The 17,689-nt window shown below is 36.7% G+C and overlaps 1 protein-coding gene across 2 annotated transcripts in view; it reads right to left on the bottom strand.

Moving 5' to 3' along the window:
* vgll4b (vestigial-like family member 4b) overlaps nucleotides 1-17,689 on the bottom strand; it is a 65,403-nt gene that overhangs the window by 28,677 nt on the left and 19,037 nt on the right. The window contains exon 1 of one of the 2 annotated variants that reach the window (XM_084394800.1): nucleotides 10,478-10,709. The exons of the other annotated variant lie outside the window; for it this stretch is intronic. Within the exon in view, the coding sequence (XP_084250926.1) occupies nucleotides 10,478-10,556 (79 nt within the window). The 5' untranslated portion in view covers nucleotides 10,557-10,709. Of the gene's footprint in view, nucleotides 1-10,477; nucleotides 10,710-17,689 lie in introns of those variants that run through there. 2 annotated transcript variants of the gene reach the window in all.

Raw genomic sequence — 17,689 nt, 5'->3', positions numbered from 1 at the left:
CAATTCATCATTCGTATTGAGTTTGATTGACATGCGATCTGACCAATCAAATTCCACCATTTTTGTGCGACAAAGCAGTCAGAAGAGTTATTGATTAACTTCGGTGGATTTGAAATTGCAACTGAGGCAAACTGTGACGACACATTAAAGAGCCAAAAAACGGTAGGCCTATTTTATATTTGTTTGACTGACCAAATTTGAAAGTTGAGACTTTGTTTCATATTAAATATTACCTGCTTGGTCCTGTCTTTCAGCGCGTTGTCAGTGTCCTCTATTTTTCACTGCTTGAGATCATGTTGAGAACAATAACGCCCTATTTGAGGGTATAGGGCGCGATTTCGGATTCAACCACAGTGTTTGAATGGTGGGTTCGTTATTATTCTTGAAAAACGCAAACGCTTATAATAAACATAAAACGTTTATTAAAAAGAATAAGAATAACATGTAAGGTTACGTTTCAGCACTTCGCGAATGGACAGTGACTCTTAAGTAGCAGGAACGCGTTCTCTCTCATGTTAAGTGCATTTTTGGGAAACGCGCGTGGAATTGCGGCGTGTGACGAGTAACCTTGCACATAGAGAACACTCTTAAGAGCTTAGATGCATCGTTATCGGGAAACCCGGCTCTGGTCTCCGCACTAACTGTAAACTATGAAAGCCGTGTGAACGGCCAACCGGTAAAACATAAAAGAAAAAATACATTAAAGAAACTATTCCCTCTGATTTTGTTTCATTAATACATTTTGACTAATCGCAGCAGTCTCGCATTCGTTTAGAGCTCGTGTGAATTTAACGAACAACCTCGTTCCAACAGGAAACTCCACATGAATTTCACTGCGCTTTATGAAGAGTTTTTCTTTTGCGTGAAAAGTTCGCCGGAGATGTGTTAAAAGATTCATTCATGCACACAAGAGTGCATTCATGATTATTAGGCTACTGGTATACCAATCCTTGTTCAAGGCCGAAAAGAGAACTCGATACTGACGCGCGTCTTTTTCGTGTGTGTGTGTGTGTGTGTGTGTATGTATGTATGTGTGCGTGTGTAATAGTTAGGACTTACAGCGCGGTCTCTTGTTTTGTCACGATTGAATGGTTGAGCATGATCATACAACGCAATTCAACGGGTGACAGAAAATACGGATACTGCGTAATTGCTTTAAAAAATATGTTTTGCGGTGCTGCGGTGGGCAAGTGATGAAACCGGTGTTGCGACTGAACACCGTGTAACACCGGTAACACCGACTATCGCGCCAAGCCTAATGTGTACATATTGTGAATGAATTTAATAAACTTAGTTAGGCTACCTAGCTTTCTTAGTAGCTTCAGTAAATTAATGCATCTGAGAAAATGATTCATAAATCAGCCTATCAGTTGACCCTGTTTACTTTCTTCACTGACAGACAAAAATGAAAAGCCTCTATCGGTCAAAGCTCAGCTTTAGGAGGGGAAGAGACAGAGCAAGAGAAAAACAAAGAGAATAGGAGTGTGATGCTGATGAGGAGAGAAAAATAATCAGCTGCCCACTTACATGGTTTTAAAGCTATTGTTATCCAATTTTTTTGGCCTTCAAAACATCTTAAAATGCACATATGTAGATCAGAGAATTTTTTTTTTTTTAAACAAGTTAATAGTGAGTATTAGACCCTAAACTAAAGAGATACTTTTTTTTTTCTTTATCATACTCATTGGGGGCTGAGCCACACACACAGACTGATTCATGTCCATACTGGTCACACACATTTCAGTTCAGTTAGAACCAGATGCATATTTGTTGATATTTGTGTTTTGAAAAAGTTTTTGATTCATTGTTTTGACTCCTAACCAATATTCTACATTAAAAATTTTAGTCTTTTTATATGGGCTAGTAAAATTCATTTCGGGCTACCAAAATCTGGAGAGTGCCTGCCCGAAGGGCTACCAGCGATTTTGAAATTTTTAGGGCTGTACTGTCCTAGTCGATTAGTTGGTCGATACGTTCTGGTTCGACCAAAATTCTGATTGGTCGATTTTCTGCCGCGTTTATTTCATCAGTTTTGCCGCGCTGAGGCGCGCTCATTTCATCAGGTGGAAAGCACTAACTGCTAATGGGGGTGTTTTTAGAATACCCTTGTTTCACTGTAACAGTCTGTCTTCAAAACACCCCCCTTGTTTTCACCTTTTTTTGATTAGTCCAACCCAAGAGAGAGCGTCGAGCGTAGAAGGTTTGATGCTGAATATTATTTATTTAATTGTGAGAGCGTTTAAACTTTAATAGTCAGTCCTCTTCTAACATGTCAACAACAAAGAAATCGACAGTGTGGCAGCATTTTGTTAAAATTGATAACAGGAAAAAGGTCGAATGCAAAGTTTGCAAGCAACAGTTTTCCACAGCTTGACGACAAACATGACATATTATCTACTGTAAAAGTGGTAAGCTCACTTGTCTGCGTTAGCTTGCCCTGTCTGTTTTGAGTAAGCTATGAACATTTCAGAATTGGCATATTTCAATGTTTTAGTGTGATAACCTAACTTTTTTATTTTTTATTTGGAGCCTAATGCGCAATTGCGCTGTGCTGTTGGTTGTGTTAGTTTTGAGCCTAGGATGCTTTATTTTTCAGTTATGGACTTTATTTAGTTTCTGCTCTTGATCTGGTTTGTTTAATAAATATTCTTTTTTTATTTAAGTGGACGTGCCTTTTGTGTTTATTAAGAGTAAAAGCTTTAAGTTAATAGTCTATTCGTGTCTCAGCTGCGAAGCTAACGTTAAGCTCATCAGCCTCGCTCGGTGCGAGGACATGCACGGTGAAATGATAGTGTCTGACTAATAATAACTTATTATTATAACATATGACAAAAATAATTGTCTAAATTATGTTGCATATTCCTCAACAGTTCTTGTGATGATATCACTAGCTAGTTGACAACATAGTACTATTTTCGGAAATCATAAGCTATGATATTGCGCAGGTGCACGTGATGCAGCGCTGACAGAGCTGACAGACTCAAGTGTCAGACTCATTTCAGTGCAAAATAATTAGGTCAAAAACGATTTAATATACTGCAAATAGCCTACTAGTTGTTTATGTTTATTTATAATTCATTTAGGCGGACAACAAGGCTACCAAGTACTGCGCACAGTGCACATCTAATTAATTTAACGTTTTTTTTTTCTAACGTCATTTCTAGTCGATTTTAGTCGATTTTTAGTCGAAAATTTCAGGACTTCAGTCGACCAAGATTTTCTTTGGTTGAGTACAGCCCTAGAAATTTTGCGAGCCCTGCGATGCTTGCAGAACAATGGCCGCCTTTCCTTTACAGCGTCTGAAATCTGATCTTCTCTGACCAGAGATTCACACGGAGAGATCCACACGGAGAGATCCACACGGAGAGATCCACACGGAGAGATCCACACGTCTCTTTTAAAGCAGAGGGAACTGTTAAACAGGAATGGGTTTATTAGGGTCTTATCGTTCTGTTGCCAGCAGCTCTTTAGCCTTCAGCAGGAAAGATGACAGTCAGCGTTTCACCCCTGGCTCACGGCTCTGCTTCTAACACACACACACACACACACACACACACACGCTCAGCAAGCCACCGCCGCACACAGAAAAGGCCAAACGTTCCTCCTCCTGAACTCTGTGATCCAGGGAAACATGCTCTCCAAGTCAAACGACACACACACACACACACACACACACACACACACACACACACATTCAAAAGTTTAGGATCGGTACTTTTAAAAAAATGTTTTTAAGAGTCTCTTCTGCTCACCAAAGCTTGATTTATTTGATTAAAAATATTTTTTTTAAAACAGTATTAATATGAAATATTATTACAATTTATAATAACTGTTTTCTATGTGAATATACAGTAAAGTGTAATTTATTCCTGTGATCAAAGCTGAATTTTCAGCATCATTACTCCAGTCTTCAGTGTCACATGATCCTCCAGAAATCACTCTAATATGAGGATTTGATGCTCAGGAAACATTTATGATTATTATTAATGTTGAAAACAGTTGTTTTCAGGATTTTTTTAAATGGACTTTCATTTATTCTAATTCATAGACTGTCAATGGAGGGACAGAAATCACTCAGATTTCATTTAAAATATCTTTATTTGTGATACAAAGATGAGCGAGAGTCTTACGGGTTTGCAACGACATGAGGGGAAGAAACTGAAGACAGATTTTCATTTTTAGGTGAACTATCACTTTAAAACACAACTGTCTACGTTTACATTAATTTTGCATTATACAATCATTTTGCGATGCAGGTTTTGATCTCTGCTGACACACAGTGCATCTGAGAATCAGTGTTTTCTCCCAGACCGAAGTGTCTCAGCTCAACTTGTCAATGGAAAACATTCCTTCTCCCACATGTTTAGGTGAATATTGTGTTAAACAAGCGTTCATGTAATTCCCACAAGGCTTGCTCAGTTTTATAATCTTCCCAGCTCATAGTAAGAGTCCTCAACATCATCATTGGTGTGAAGAACAATGAGCATAAAGATAAGATAAGCTTGTCTGTGACCTTTGAATGGCTGCGTTCAATCAATCCCAGATAAAGTGCAAAAGCAAAGTTCAGCAAAGCCGACGAGAGCTGCACGTTTCGACTCGGCAGAGACAGAAAGCGATGCAGAAACAGAGCTATTTCCAGGGCGATGCTGTAATAGATTAGCCATGTGCTCAGGACATTCTCTGGCACACATTATAAATAGCTGGAGCGCCAGCCGTGCAACAGGGAGCAAAAACCGGCTGCGATTGTGTATTTCCATCCGCTGTCACTGGGTCATGTGAGCGGCTGCCCGGACCGAGGGCATTACAGCGGGTCAAAGCAGATTCTCCGAACCCAAGCCCGTCGAGAGACACCACAACCGTTCAGTTGCTCTGGAGTTTTTCCACTTGATGTTTTGAAGAGTTTGGAAACACAGGAGAGTCAGCGGCCGAGGAGGACGTCCTCACAGGCGTGATCACGATCAGAGAGTTCATCAGAGTTACAGACAGGCCCACAACACAAGCTACTAACGCTTTTGAGCTTTATTAAGCACAATGTAGATCACCTTTGAGGGAAGCTTTTAAAAACTCACAGTATCCACTACAGTATACACTAGGGCTGGGTACTGACACACATTTCACAATTCGATTCGATTCAATATTGATTATTGTGGATATCAGGCACACTTTCTCAAGGAAAACAATCTCTTCACTAATGCTGTAACTATGGAGTCAGCTGTGGCCTACAGGCTTCATTAGCCTACTGTAATATTGAAGGTAAAAATTAACTGATTTGTATACAAACTTAAATACACTTATTTATTTTTATAATAATAAAGTTATATGAAATATAAACATTTAAGTGGTGGCTGTCATAAAAACCTGCCAGATTTATTCAAACATGCATTAAAAATTGAAGAATATTAAAAATGATAATGAATATCAGGGAACTACACTAACCTTTTCCACTGGTGGCACTTGCGCTACTACATTTTTCAGTTACTGGCGCAAAACATGATCTGGTCGCACAAATTATTTATAGTAAGCCGCTCTGGATAATAATGAAGAATAATGAAACTGTATTGCATACAGATGTGCTTTTTATTTTACTTGCCATCTTTTAAACCACATGCCGCCTTGTTTTTGTTTACTTTAACATTGGTTGGGATAGATTTTCTGCATTAGAAAATACAGTACACAATAAAGTGCAAAATGGATTTCAACATGCTATGGTTAGCACAGATGGGCAAACTCCTGAACTCTTAAGTAGTGATGCACCGATGTGAAAATTTTGGTCGATACCGATAATAACCGATATTAATATTGCTGTTATGGCATAAAACAGTAAAAAATAAAATAAAAAAATAAACAGGAACATTGTGTACAATTAAGATAGGCTACTTAATTTATTATTCTAATTAGGGGTGGGCGATATGGCAAAAATATCATATCACGATTTTTTCAGGAAAATCACGATTCACGATTTTATCACGATTCATTTTTATGTTGGTTTTACTGTTTTGTGACTGAGCATTACAGCCAAACTAATGTCCATATTTTAAAAACAAAGCCTTAGGTAACAAAAAATAAATAAAAAATGGCAGACAGGGGCGAAGATAAAAATATTTGTCATTATTTTCTTTGTTATTAAATATTAAGATCAAAGATACACATTACACATACACAACTTAATATACAAAATATAGCATTGAAGAAAGTAATTAAATGAACAAATATGAAAATAAAACAAAACAGACTTCACTGTATAAATTATACGTTGATACTTATTAAAGCTACTTCAGTCAATAGCAGTGAGTGATTTTCTCTTTGCATTGTGTTGTTTTATTAACATTAGAGGAATAGTTCTCCTAAAAATTCAAATTGTCATAATTTACTCTCTGAAGTTGTTTTAAACTGGAATAAGTTTCTTTCTTCTGTTGAAAATAAAACGTTATTTGGAAGAATGTGGGTAACCAAACAGTTGATGTACCCCAGTGACTTAGTATATTTTTCTCCTATGGAAGTCAGTGTGGACCAGCTACTGTTTGGATAGCCACATTCTTCATAATATTAATATTAGAAAAATATGAGAAAATATTAGAAGGAAATGAATACAGGTTTGGAACAACATTAGAGTGCGTAAATGATGAGATAATTTTTATTTTTGGGTGAACTATCCCTTTAAGGACAAGCGGCAGCGTGTTTACTATTGCTACTGTTTCTTTAAGAGTTGCGCGCGACGCGTCTAATATACACGCATTTGACAAGCAGATTTACTCAGATTTTCTCAAGTTTGCTTTCACTTAAGACCATTAGACACATAACCGACTTTATGTAAACCTTGTGTGTATTTAACAGTATAAGCACAATAAGACTCTAAAGATAACTTAGTCCAGTATCCAGGCGCTTGTCGACAGGCTTTTAGTGCATGTGAGCTTCACATACGCGCTGAGGAACGCACACGTTAGAACACGTTAAAATATTAAACGTTAAATATTAAATGTTAAACTATTTATAAACTAAACCGTCCATTTTCATTTTACAATTATCTTCTCTCTCTGTGTGCGCGCGTCCGTGTTTGTGTGTGTGAGAGAGAGAGCGCAGCACTGATACAATGGTACGTTTTAATAAGTAACGGTCGCTGAAGCCAACTTGATGTTTTGAATGCTCAGAGCACGTTATAAAACGTATTCTTAAAATACACATTTCTGCTTTAATAAATAAACATAGTAAATCATAGCATATTGCCTAAAACATGGGTACAAAAATAATCAGTGATACATTTGCGACCCATTGAAAATTACGGTCGCAATGGCATTTCAAAAGGTCGCATATGCGACCATTTTGGTCGCAGTGTAGTTCCCTGAATATGTAATATGGTGCATATATTTAGCAGAATGCTCCTCTCTAGAGTTAATTCTTCTCGCTGACTGACGAGTTTATGGCCACTGGATGTGGTTTTTCTGAGGTAAATGTGACGTTACATGATATTGTTTACAAGCTGTTTTACTGACGTCTTTCCACGGTTGAAACACTGATTGGGCGATTCCATGTCACATGATACAGATTTCGATACTTTCAGAGGCTCATTCATGTTTATTTCGCGCTGTAACTGGTGTTATTAAGGCGGAAGAGAGGGTCATGTGCTTCTCTAGAGCTGAGCCAGAGCGATCTCACGCCACAGCGACAAAACGGTAATTATGTTTTTGAATTTCATAAGAAAATGGACATAATTTGAAATCTGAAACACGGTTTCATATCAATAGTAACAAAGCACAAAGATTATTGCGATTGATTGGATGGGATGCGCTACAATGTTACATTCATTCATCAACAGAAAACAGGATGACTAATCGATTCTTGGGATTTAAGAATGGATATCGGTTCGTAAAAATGAGAATCGATTAAAAATCGAGAAATCTATATTGTTTTACCCAGCCCTAATACACTATACTAACAGAGTCTCCATTACTAGCTCTAAAATTACATTTTGGAATTAGCAGTTGAGGTTTGGGATGAGATGGGTAACAAATTATTCCTACTCAAAAGAAACGTTTAAAAGACAAAAACCTGACAAATGCCTTGAAATAAAGCATCTGGTAATTGTTGTATTAGCGGAATAATTGACTAAATTATTAGAAAAATACTGCACACGTTGTGTGTAAAGGCCCTTAATGTATATCTGAAGAACGAACTAGTTTTATAACGCTTTGTAAAGCAACTATAAATCAATCAATCAATCAACTTTCATATAGCACAATAAAACACAACAGTAGTTGGCCATTGTGCCGTACAACAGGACAAATATCTATACAACAAACACAACAAAAGACGGCAAAACAAATGATAAAGGGAGTTTACATCGAAAACACCAATCAAAAAATTCAACATTACATCTCATACTGTGTTTGAAGCCAAAACGCTGCACCAATTATGCAGATGTCAATCACTCTAGATCGAAAACATGACAATGTGCAGATGTTTACTACAGTAATATCAGTGACTTATGACTAATTACATGCAACTAACCCTCAACCAATCACGTTACATGTACATACTATAGTAATATCAGTGACTTATGCATAATTACATGCAACTAACCCTCAACCAATCACGTTACATGTACATACTATAGTAATATCAGTGAATTATGCATAATTACATGCAACTAACCCTCAACCAATCACGTTACATGTACATACTATAGTAATATCAGTGAATTATGCATAATTACATGCAACTAACCCTCAACCAATCACGTTACATGTACATACTATAGTAATATCAGTGACTTATGCATAATTACATGCAACTAACCCTCAACCAATCACGTTACATGTACATACTATAGTAATATCAGTGACTTATGCATAATTACATGCAACTAACCCTCAACCAATCACGTTACATGTACATACTATAGTAATATCAGTGAATTATGCATAATTACATGCAACTAACCCTCAACCAATCACGTTACATGTACATACTATAGTAATATCAGTGAATTATGCATAATTACATGCAACTAACCCTCAACGAAATCCTAACCCTATAGTAAGTACATGTAGTTAATTAACATTACTCTGTATTTAAATGTATAATTACACCGTAACAATGACACCTTAAAATAAAGTGTAACCGAAGTGTTAATAAAGCTCAACATTAACACTTGTGAGGGACAAGCATATGAAGAGGCTTAACGTCAAGCCCTGAATAAAGTAATCGTCTTTTATTTGACCTGATGCATAAATGTTGTATATTTTCCAGGATGGTAAACCTCAAGCCCATCAGGTGAAGAGAGCCACTAAACGGGTCTGGAGGACTGGATCACATTTCTGCTGTCTTGACATGTGATGGTCCACAACAGCAGGCTAGTGTAGAGATGCACGCTCAGTTTACCTGCTTCTATACTCCATCCACAGCTCTATTGAACCTCACGTTACTCAAGATACACCCAAACACAATGTGCCACAGTATAGATGAACAGAGAGAGACAGAAGAGGAGTGATGGCAGGAGTAAACGCTGTGGATCGCAGAACATGCAGCAAAGGAATCCGCATACTACACATTTCTCATGCACACTTCAAACAATAATAACACAGTTCTGGTCAGAGTTAATATTACATGTCCTTAATAACCATTTGACACAATTTACTTGTATACTTGCTGTTGGTGCATTGTGATTACTTCTAAAGTACTTGCATTTAATTAAACTTTGTAGTTACACTGCAAACATAATGCAACCATTACCCTTACTTCACTCCTCAACCAAACTACACCTCTTAACCATTTATTCCAGAGCAACATGTAGTTACACAGTACATCTAACACATAGTATTCCAAGTATTTAATGTTAGTACATAAAGGCAAACCTAATGTAAAGTGACCACAATTCAGTTAATAATATTAAAAAGAACAATTCTGAGCCAATTCCTGACACTTTACTACTTAATACAAATAAAAAAATCAAATAAAAAAATGGCCAAAAAGGCTGAAATATAAACATTGATATTTAAAAAGCATTAATGAATACGTGTTTATATTTGGTTCTGTAAAGTGTCTCCATTTCTCTCAACCATTTTAAACACTGACCATTGCAAATATTCCATGCATTCTTCACTTGTTTAAAATGAGCACTTAGAAACCGTGTATAATTAGCGCTAAATGCTGTTTTCGACGTGACGTCAAATAGTTTGGGAAGATGGCATCGCGTCTGTTGTTATTATTGTTTTTTCGTGATGCAAAAAAAAAAAACTTTTTCCCCATGAACAAACGAATAAAAAACTTCTTCAGTCATTCTTCTTACACCTGAACCTTAAATCTACGTTAATAGTAAATTAGCATATCGTGAAAGTCGCGTGAAAGACAGAAAAACAGCGCGCGCGCTCGCGACAGCCCAGCGAGACTCGGTGACGTCACGGGCGTCCGTTATTTTCACTGCCAAACACTTCATTTCACGAACCAAGAGTCAGAAAGCAGTAAATGGGTTTAATCTTACCTTCGTAGCACAGCATGCCAATGTTGTTGTTCATTTTGTCGAAGTACTGGTTCAACAGGTCCATTTCGGTAAAAAGCATTTATGGACTTTTTAGTCGCAGAAAAACAGCTTCTCTTCTTCTCTCGTCAGGAGCGCGTGTAAAGGCCCAGCCTTTAACTTCAAACAGAGCGAAAATAACTAGTATAACCCGACCTGGTTGAGTCCCTAACGAGTAGAAGTACTCTAACGCGAGTTTAAAGAAACTTTAAGAAGTTTTAGCGTATGAAAAGAGTTGTATTTAAGGACAAAGGGGTCGCGCCAGTTCTCCTCACAGCCCGCTGTAAGTCGACTGACACGCGCAGCCTATGAGCGCTGAGAGTCCTCCTCACGCGCGCCAACTCTCGCGAGAGTTCCCCCCTCCCAAACGCATGGGAATCGGGGGAAGAAATGTACAAAACAAAGAAAAGTTACCATGGAAAGTCATTTTTTACATTTTGTAAGCAACTACTCACCATGGGACTCTTGAGTTACACATGTAACTTGTAAGATTTGTCATATTTATCAATCATTACCAATGAAATTGTTATTATTGTACTCGTTCTACTAGTAATTGAGAGTAAGTACTAGTCTAATGTAAACTAGTAAAAGGGAATTGCTACTTACAAGGATATAGGTACAAAGAATAATCTATGAATGAATTAAAACAACATGCACAGGAAGGAATATCTCCAGATTATTTCCTTAATTTGTTTTAAAACAACTAAACTCTATGGATCCACTTCTGTATTAAATCTTAGATGAACAATATTGTAATTTTTATGCAATGATCAGTATGCTATCAGCCCACTAAAAGTCACTTGCTATAATTATTATAGACTATTCACAAGACAGAACTAAACCTTGAGTACATCAGCTTTAACACGGGCTCCTGAACTCTGATGTGGTTTACGACACCGCCCTCTGCTGGAGTCTCCGAGCATGTGCAGAAACACATCAGGCTTTATAAGAGCACATAAACTCACTCAGATAGTGATTTCCAATCAGAATAATAACCATGTTATTATCTGGCTCAAAATCTGAGACTGGGGCTCATATTTCTAAATATAATAGCTAAAAGAATATTGAGATACTTAAAGGTATAGCGGAGGATTTTTTATTTCCGGGTGGATCACCTATACTATTGGTCCTCCTAATTGTCAATCATTCTGGTGAATCAATCAAACTTATTCAAAAAGTGGAGAGGGCGGGTCTTATCTAAAATTCGGAAAGATCCTCCGCTATACCTTTAACACTTCTTGAGTTGTCCTTCACTCTGTAATGTAACAAGTGTTGCTAAAGTCAACAGATTTAAATTCCTCCTGTGGTGAAGATCCAGCTTTTAATGTTGTTTATGTGTCTATGTGGTGTTTTTAATCTGCTTTAAGACAAAGCATGTGTAAGTTCATAAGTCGACACCATTGCTGAGTATTTCCTCCTTAAAACTGCAGTGAACCAAAGACAGTCTCAAACACACGCTTTGAAATCGCTGGTGTTTCTGACGTCACAAACTACCTTGTAACCAATCAGATCAACGTGTGATCGTCAACCAGTGGATCTCTGAGCTGAGTGAGTGAGTGGAGGCGGGGCTCATTTGCATATTCATAGAACCAATCAGATCAACGTGTGATCGTCAACCAGTGGATCTCTGAGCTGAGTGAGTGAGTGGAGGCGGGGCGCATTTGCATATTCATAGAACCAATCAGATCAACGTGTGATCGTCAACCAGTGGATCTCTGAGCTGAGTGAGTGAGTGGAGGCGGGGCGCATTTGCATATTCATAGAACCAATCAGATCAACGTGTGATCGTCAACCAGTGGATCTCTAAGCTGAGTGAGGGAAAAATGTGTTTTTATGGATTTAATTGATTAGTTTTGCAGAGTATTAAAATTGTAATTAAATTATTAAAATGGAATCCAGAAAATTAAATTCTGTTATCATTCACTCGCCCTCATACAATAGTGAGAAACAGACTGAAATTTAAATCATTATGTGCTAAAATTGACATCAGCTCAACATCAACACTGAACTTTTTTTATATATATATTAAACATTACAAAGCATTAAAACAATACAGATAAACATGGAAAAAAACAAATAAGCTATTAACACTGAACTGAACCACTGAACTGAATCAACAATAAAATGAAACTGAACTGAACCACTGAACTGAACCACTGAACTGAACCACTGAACTGAACTGAATCAACACTGAACAGAACGCTGAAGTGAACTGAATCAACACTGAAGTGAACTGAATCAACACTGAAGTGAACTGAATCAACACTGAACTGAATCAACACTGAACGGAACGCTGAACTGAACTGAATCAACACTGAACGGAACGCTGAACTGAACTGAATCAACACTGAAATGAATTTCATAGGGCCAAAAAAATTTTCATTTATTCTACAATAAATTTATATTTTGTGTAAATTAACTGAAATTAAAAGTTCGATTTTTCTGAATATTTTGAATAAGTGGGCAAAACTCATTTTCACAGTGAGTTTTGACAGATCACCAACTCTCCACGTATGATCAATAACAACAGTTCTGTAAAAAGGCTTTGCATTAGAAGTGTGTTGAGATCTGGGGCAGGCGGTAGTGCTGTTCAAGGGTTCACTGTGTTGAAACATGAAGCTTAAGATGATTAATTCTCCTCAGACTGTAGATGATCACGTTACTCCCTCAAATCTGGCCTGTTTGAACTCCATCAGGTCTAGAATCATGAGCTGGGACGCACGGATTAATCAGGGCGTTTCACAGCCTCTCTGTCTCCAGGATCACAGCCGATGTTTCAACACATGATCACACTCCAGATTATGTCATATTAGACTAATGAGCCATTTCCATGCCATTGATCCATTAAAAACTACGTCAAATCCAAGCTTTAATCAGTCACAGGCTGTTAGTTGAGATCATCATTATACAACCAGTGGCATTACTTAAAAGTTCACTCAAAAATTATCATTCTGTTATCATTCACTCGCTCTACAGAGAAACAAGACTGTGATTTAAATCATTGCTTGCTAAAAGCTGGACCAGCTCAACATCAACATTGTTACTGAACTGAATCAACACTGAAACGAATCAACACTGAACCGAATCAACACTGAACCGAATCAACACTGAACTGAATCAACGCTGAACCGAATCAACGCTGAACCGAATCAACGCTGAACCGAATCAACACTGAACCGAATCAACACTGAACCGAATCAACACTGAACTGAATCAACACTGAAACGAATCAACACTGAACTCAATCAACACTGAACTGAATCAACACTGAACTGAATCAACACTGAACTGAATCAACACTGAACCGAATCAACACTGAACCGAATCAACACTGAACCGAATCAACACTGAACTGAATCAACACTACTGAACTGAATCAACACTACTGAACTCAATCAACACTGAACTCAATCAACACTGAACTGAATCAACACTGAACCGAATCAACACTGAACTGAATCAACACTACTGAACTGAATCAACACTACTGAACTGAATCAACACTGAACTCAATCAACACTGAACTGAATCAACTGAATCAACACTGAACTGAGCTGATTAATGACACTATTGTCTTTTCAGAGCTGCTTTAATACAGAGCATTTGAATGTGTCTCATATTTGATGAAGTTTGCATCATTGATTCTGTTATTTCCCTGTTGATCCCTGTGAAGCTATATATTGTATAAATGACTAATGAAATAAAGCTTGAGATTCACGAGAGAAGTAGTGGCGTTCATTACGTGTGTGTCAGTTAGTTCTTTTAACTCTAACGGCTGATTCAGTTCACAAAACGAAATGGTGTGTTCTTTGAATTGGAGTCATAAGACTCTCAAGGAACGAACTGATTCAATGATTCGTTCTCAGCGGTCGATGCTTCACTGTGAGGAAAACTTCACCACAAACACAAACGTTCTGGTACTCTTCAGGTGCTTTTGAAGCTTGAAAGCCTCGACATGAGGACGAACAGTGATTGTTCTAGTTGTTTTATAAAAGACACAGTGTGAACACTACACCATATAAACATGATCCTGAGGAGAGCGGGTCACGTGAGCGTTTCACACGTCCTGTTCCAGTCACAAGCTCACACAACAGCAGGAAGGGTTTAGTAACCGATACACACGTTTCTATACAAGCTTGTTTCCGCCACAGAATAAAAAGGCGCAATTGTCTTTTAAAATGCTTTATCTCAGAATTGCGTGATATAAAGTCAGAATTGTGAGATATAAAGTCAGAATTGTGTGATATAAAGTCAGAATTGTGAGATATAAAGTCAGAATTGCGAGATATAAAGTCAGAATTGTGTGATATAAAGTCAGAATTGTGTGATATAAAGTCAGAATTGCGAGATGTAAAGTCAGAATTGTGTGATATAAAGTCAGAATTGTGTGATATAAAGTCAGAATTGTGTGATATAAAGTCAGAATTGCGAGATATAAAGTCAGAATTGTGTGATATAAAGTCAGAATTGTGAGATATAAAGTCAGAATTGTGAGATATAAAGTCAGAATTGTGTGATATAAAGTCAGAATTGCGAGATGTAAAGTCAGAATTGCGAGATATAAAGTCAGAATTGCGAGATGTAAAGTCAGAATTGTGTGATATAAAGTCAGAATTGTGTGATATAGTCAGAATTGTGAGATATAAAGTCAGAATTGTGTGATATAAAGTCAGAATTGCGAGATGTAAAGTCAGAATTGTGTGATATAAAGTCAGAATTGCGAGATATAGTCAGAATTGTGAGATATAAAGTCAGAATTGCGAGATGTAAAGTCAGAATTGCGAGATATAAATTCAGAATTGCGAGATATAAAGTCAGAATTGCGAGATATAGTCAGAATTGCGAGATATAAAGTCAGAATTGCGAGATGTAAAGTCAGAATTGTGAGATATAAAGTCAGAATTGTGAGATATAAAGTCAGAATTGCGAGATGTAAAGTCAGAATTGCGTGATATAAAGTCAGAATTGCGAGATGTAAAGTCAGAATTGCGAGATGTAAAGTCAGAATTGCGTGATATAAAGTCAGAATTGCGAGATGTAAAGTCAGAATTGCGAGTTATAAAGTCAGAATTGCGAGATATAAAGTCAGAATTGCGAGATGTAAAGTCAGAATTGTGTGATATAAAGTCAGAATTGTGAGATATAAAGTCAGAATTGCGAGATATAAAGTCAGAATTGCGAGATGTAAAGTCAGAATTGTGAGATGTAAAGTCAGAATTGTGTGATATAAAGTCAGAATTGTGAGATATAAAGTCAGAATTGCGAGATATAAAGTCAGAATTGCGAGATGTAAAGTCAGAATTGCGAGATGTAAAGTCAGAATTGTGTGATATAAAGTCAGAATTGTGAGATATAAAGTCAGAATTGCGTGATATAAAGTCAGAATTGCGAGATGTAAAGTCAGAATTGCGAGTTATAAAGTCAGAATTGCGAGATATAAAGTCAGAATTGCGAGATGTAAAGTCAGAATTGTGTGATATAAAGTCAGAATTGCGAGATGTAAAGTCAGAATTGTGTGATATAGTCAGAATTGTGAGATATAAAGTCAGAATTGTGTGATATAAAGTCAGAATTGCGAGATGTAAAGTCAGAATTGTGTGATATAAAGTCAGAATTGCGAGATATAGTCAGAATTGTGAGATATAAAGTCAGAATTGCGAGATGTAAAGTCAGAATTGCGAGATATAAATTCAGAATTGCGAGATATAAAGTCAGAATTGCGAGATATAGTCAGAATTGCGAGATATAAAGTCAGAATTGCGAGATGTAAAGTCAGAATTGTGAGATATAAAGTCAGAATTGTGAGATATAAAGTCAGAATTGCGAGATGTAAAGTCAGAATTGCGTGATATAAAGTCAGAATTGCGAGATGTAAAGTCAGAATTGCGAGATGTAAAGTCAGAATTGCGTGATATAAAGTCAGAATTGCGAGATGTAAAGTCAGAATTGCGAGTTATAAAGTCAGAATTGCGAGATATAAAGTCAGAATTGCGAGATGTAAAGTCAGAATTGTGTGATATAAAGTCAGAATTGTGAGATATAAAGTCAGAATTGCGAGATATAAAGTCAGAATTGCGAGATGTAAAGTCAGAATTGTGAGATGTAAAGTCAGAATTGTGTGATATAAAGTCAGAATTGTGAGATATAAAGTCAGAATTGCGAGATATAAAGTCAGAATTGCGAGATGTAAAGTCAGAATTGCGAGATGTAAAGTCAGAATTGTGTGATATAAAGTCAGAATTGTGAGATATAAAGTCAGAATTGCGTGATATAAAGTCAGAATTGCGAGATGTAAAGTCAGAATTGCGAGTTATAAAGTCAGAATTGCGAGATATAAAGTCAGAATTGCGAGATGTAAAGTCAGAATTGTGTGATATAAAGTCAGAATTGCGAGATATAAAGTCAGAATTGCGAGATATAAAGTCAGAATTGTGTGATATAAAGTCAGAATTGCGAGATATAGTCAGAATTGTGAGATATAGTCAGAATTGTGAGATATAGTCAGAATTGCGAGATATAAAGTCAGAATTGCGAGATATAGTCAGAATTGTGAGATATAGTCAGAATTGCGAGATATAAAGTCAGAATTGTGAGTTATAAAGTCAGAATTGCGAGATATAAAGTCAGAATTGCGAGATATAAAGTCAGAATTGCGAGTTAGTCAGAATTGTGAGATATAAAGTCAGAATTGCGAGTTAGTCAGAATTGCGTGATATAAAGTCAGAATTGCGAGATATAGTCAGAATTGTGAGATATAGTCAGAATTGCGAGATATAAAGTCAGAATTGTGAGTTATAAAGTCAGAATTGCGAGATATAAAGTCAGAATTGCGAGATATAAAGTCAGAATTGCGAGATATAAAGTCAGAATTGCGAGATATAAAGTCAGAATTGCGAGATATAAAGTCAGAATTGCGAGATATAAAGTCAGAATTGCGAGATATAAAGTCAGATTTTCAGCATCATTTCTCCAGTCTTCAGTGTCACATGATCCTTCAGAAATCATTCTAATATGATGATTTGATGATCAAGAAACACTTATGATTATTATCAATGTTGAAAACAGTTCATATTTTTGTGGAAACTGATAGATTTCATTTTTCAGGATTATTTGATGAATAAAAAAGTTAAAAAGAACAGCATTTATTTTGAAACAGAATCTTTTGTAAGATTATAA

The sequence above is a fragment of the Rutilus rutilus genome, assembly GCF_951802725.1.
Source record: "Rutilus rutilus genome assembly, chromosome: 22".
Taxonomy (NCBI): Eukaryota; Metazoa; Chordata; class Actinopteri; order Cypriniformes; family Leuciscidae; genus Rutilus; species Rutilus rutilus.
The sequence above is the reverse complement of the archived record's forward strand: the minus strand, read 5'-3'. Positions and strand labels throughout refer to the sequence as shown.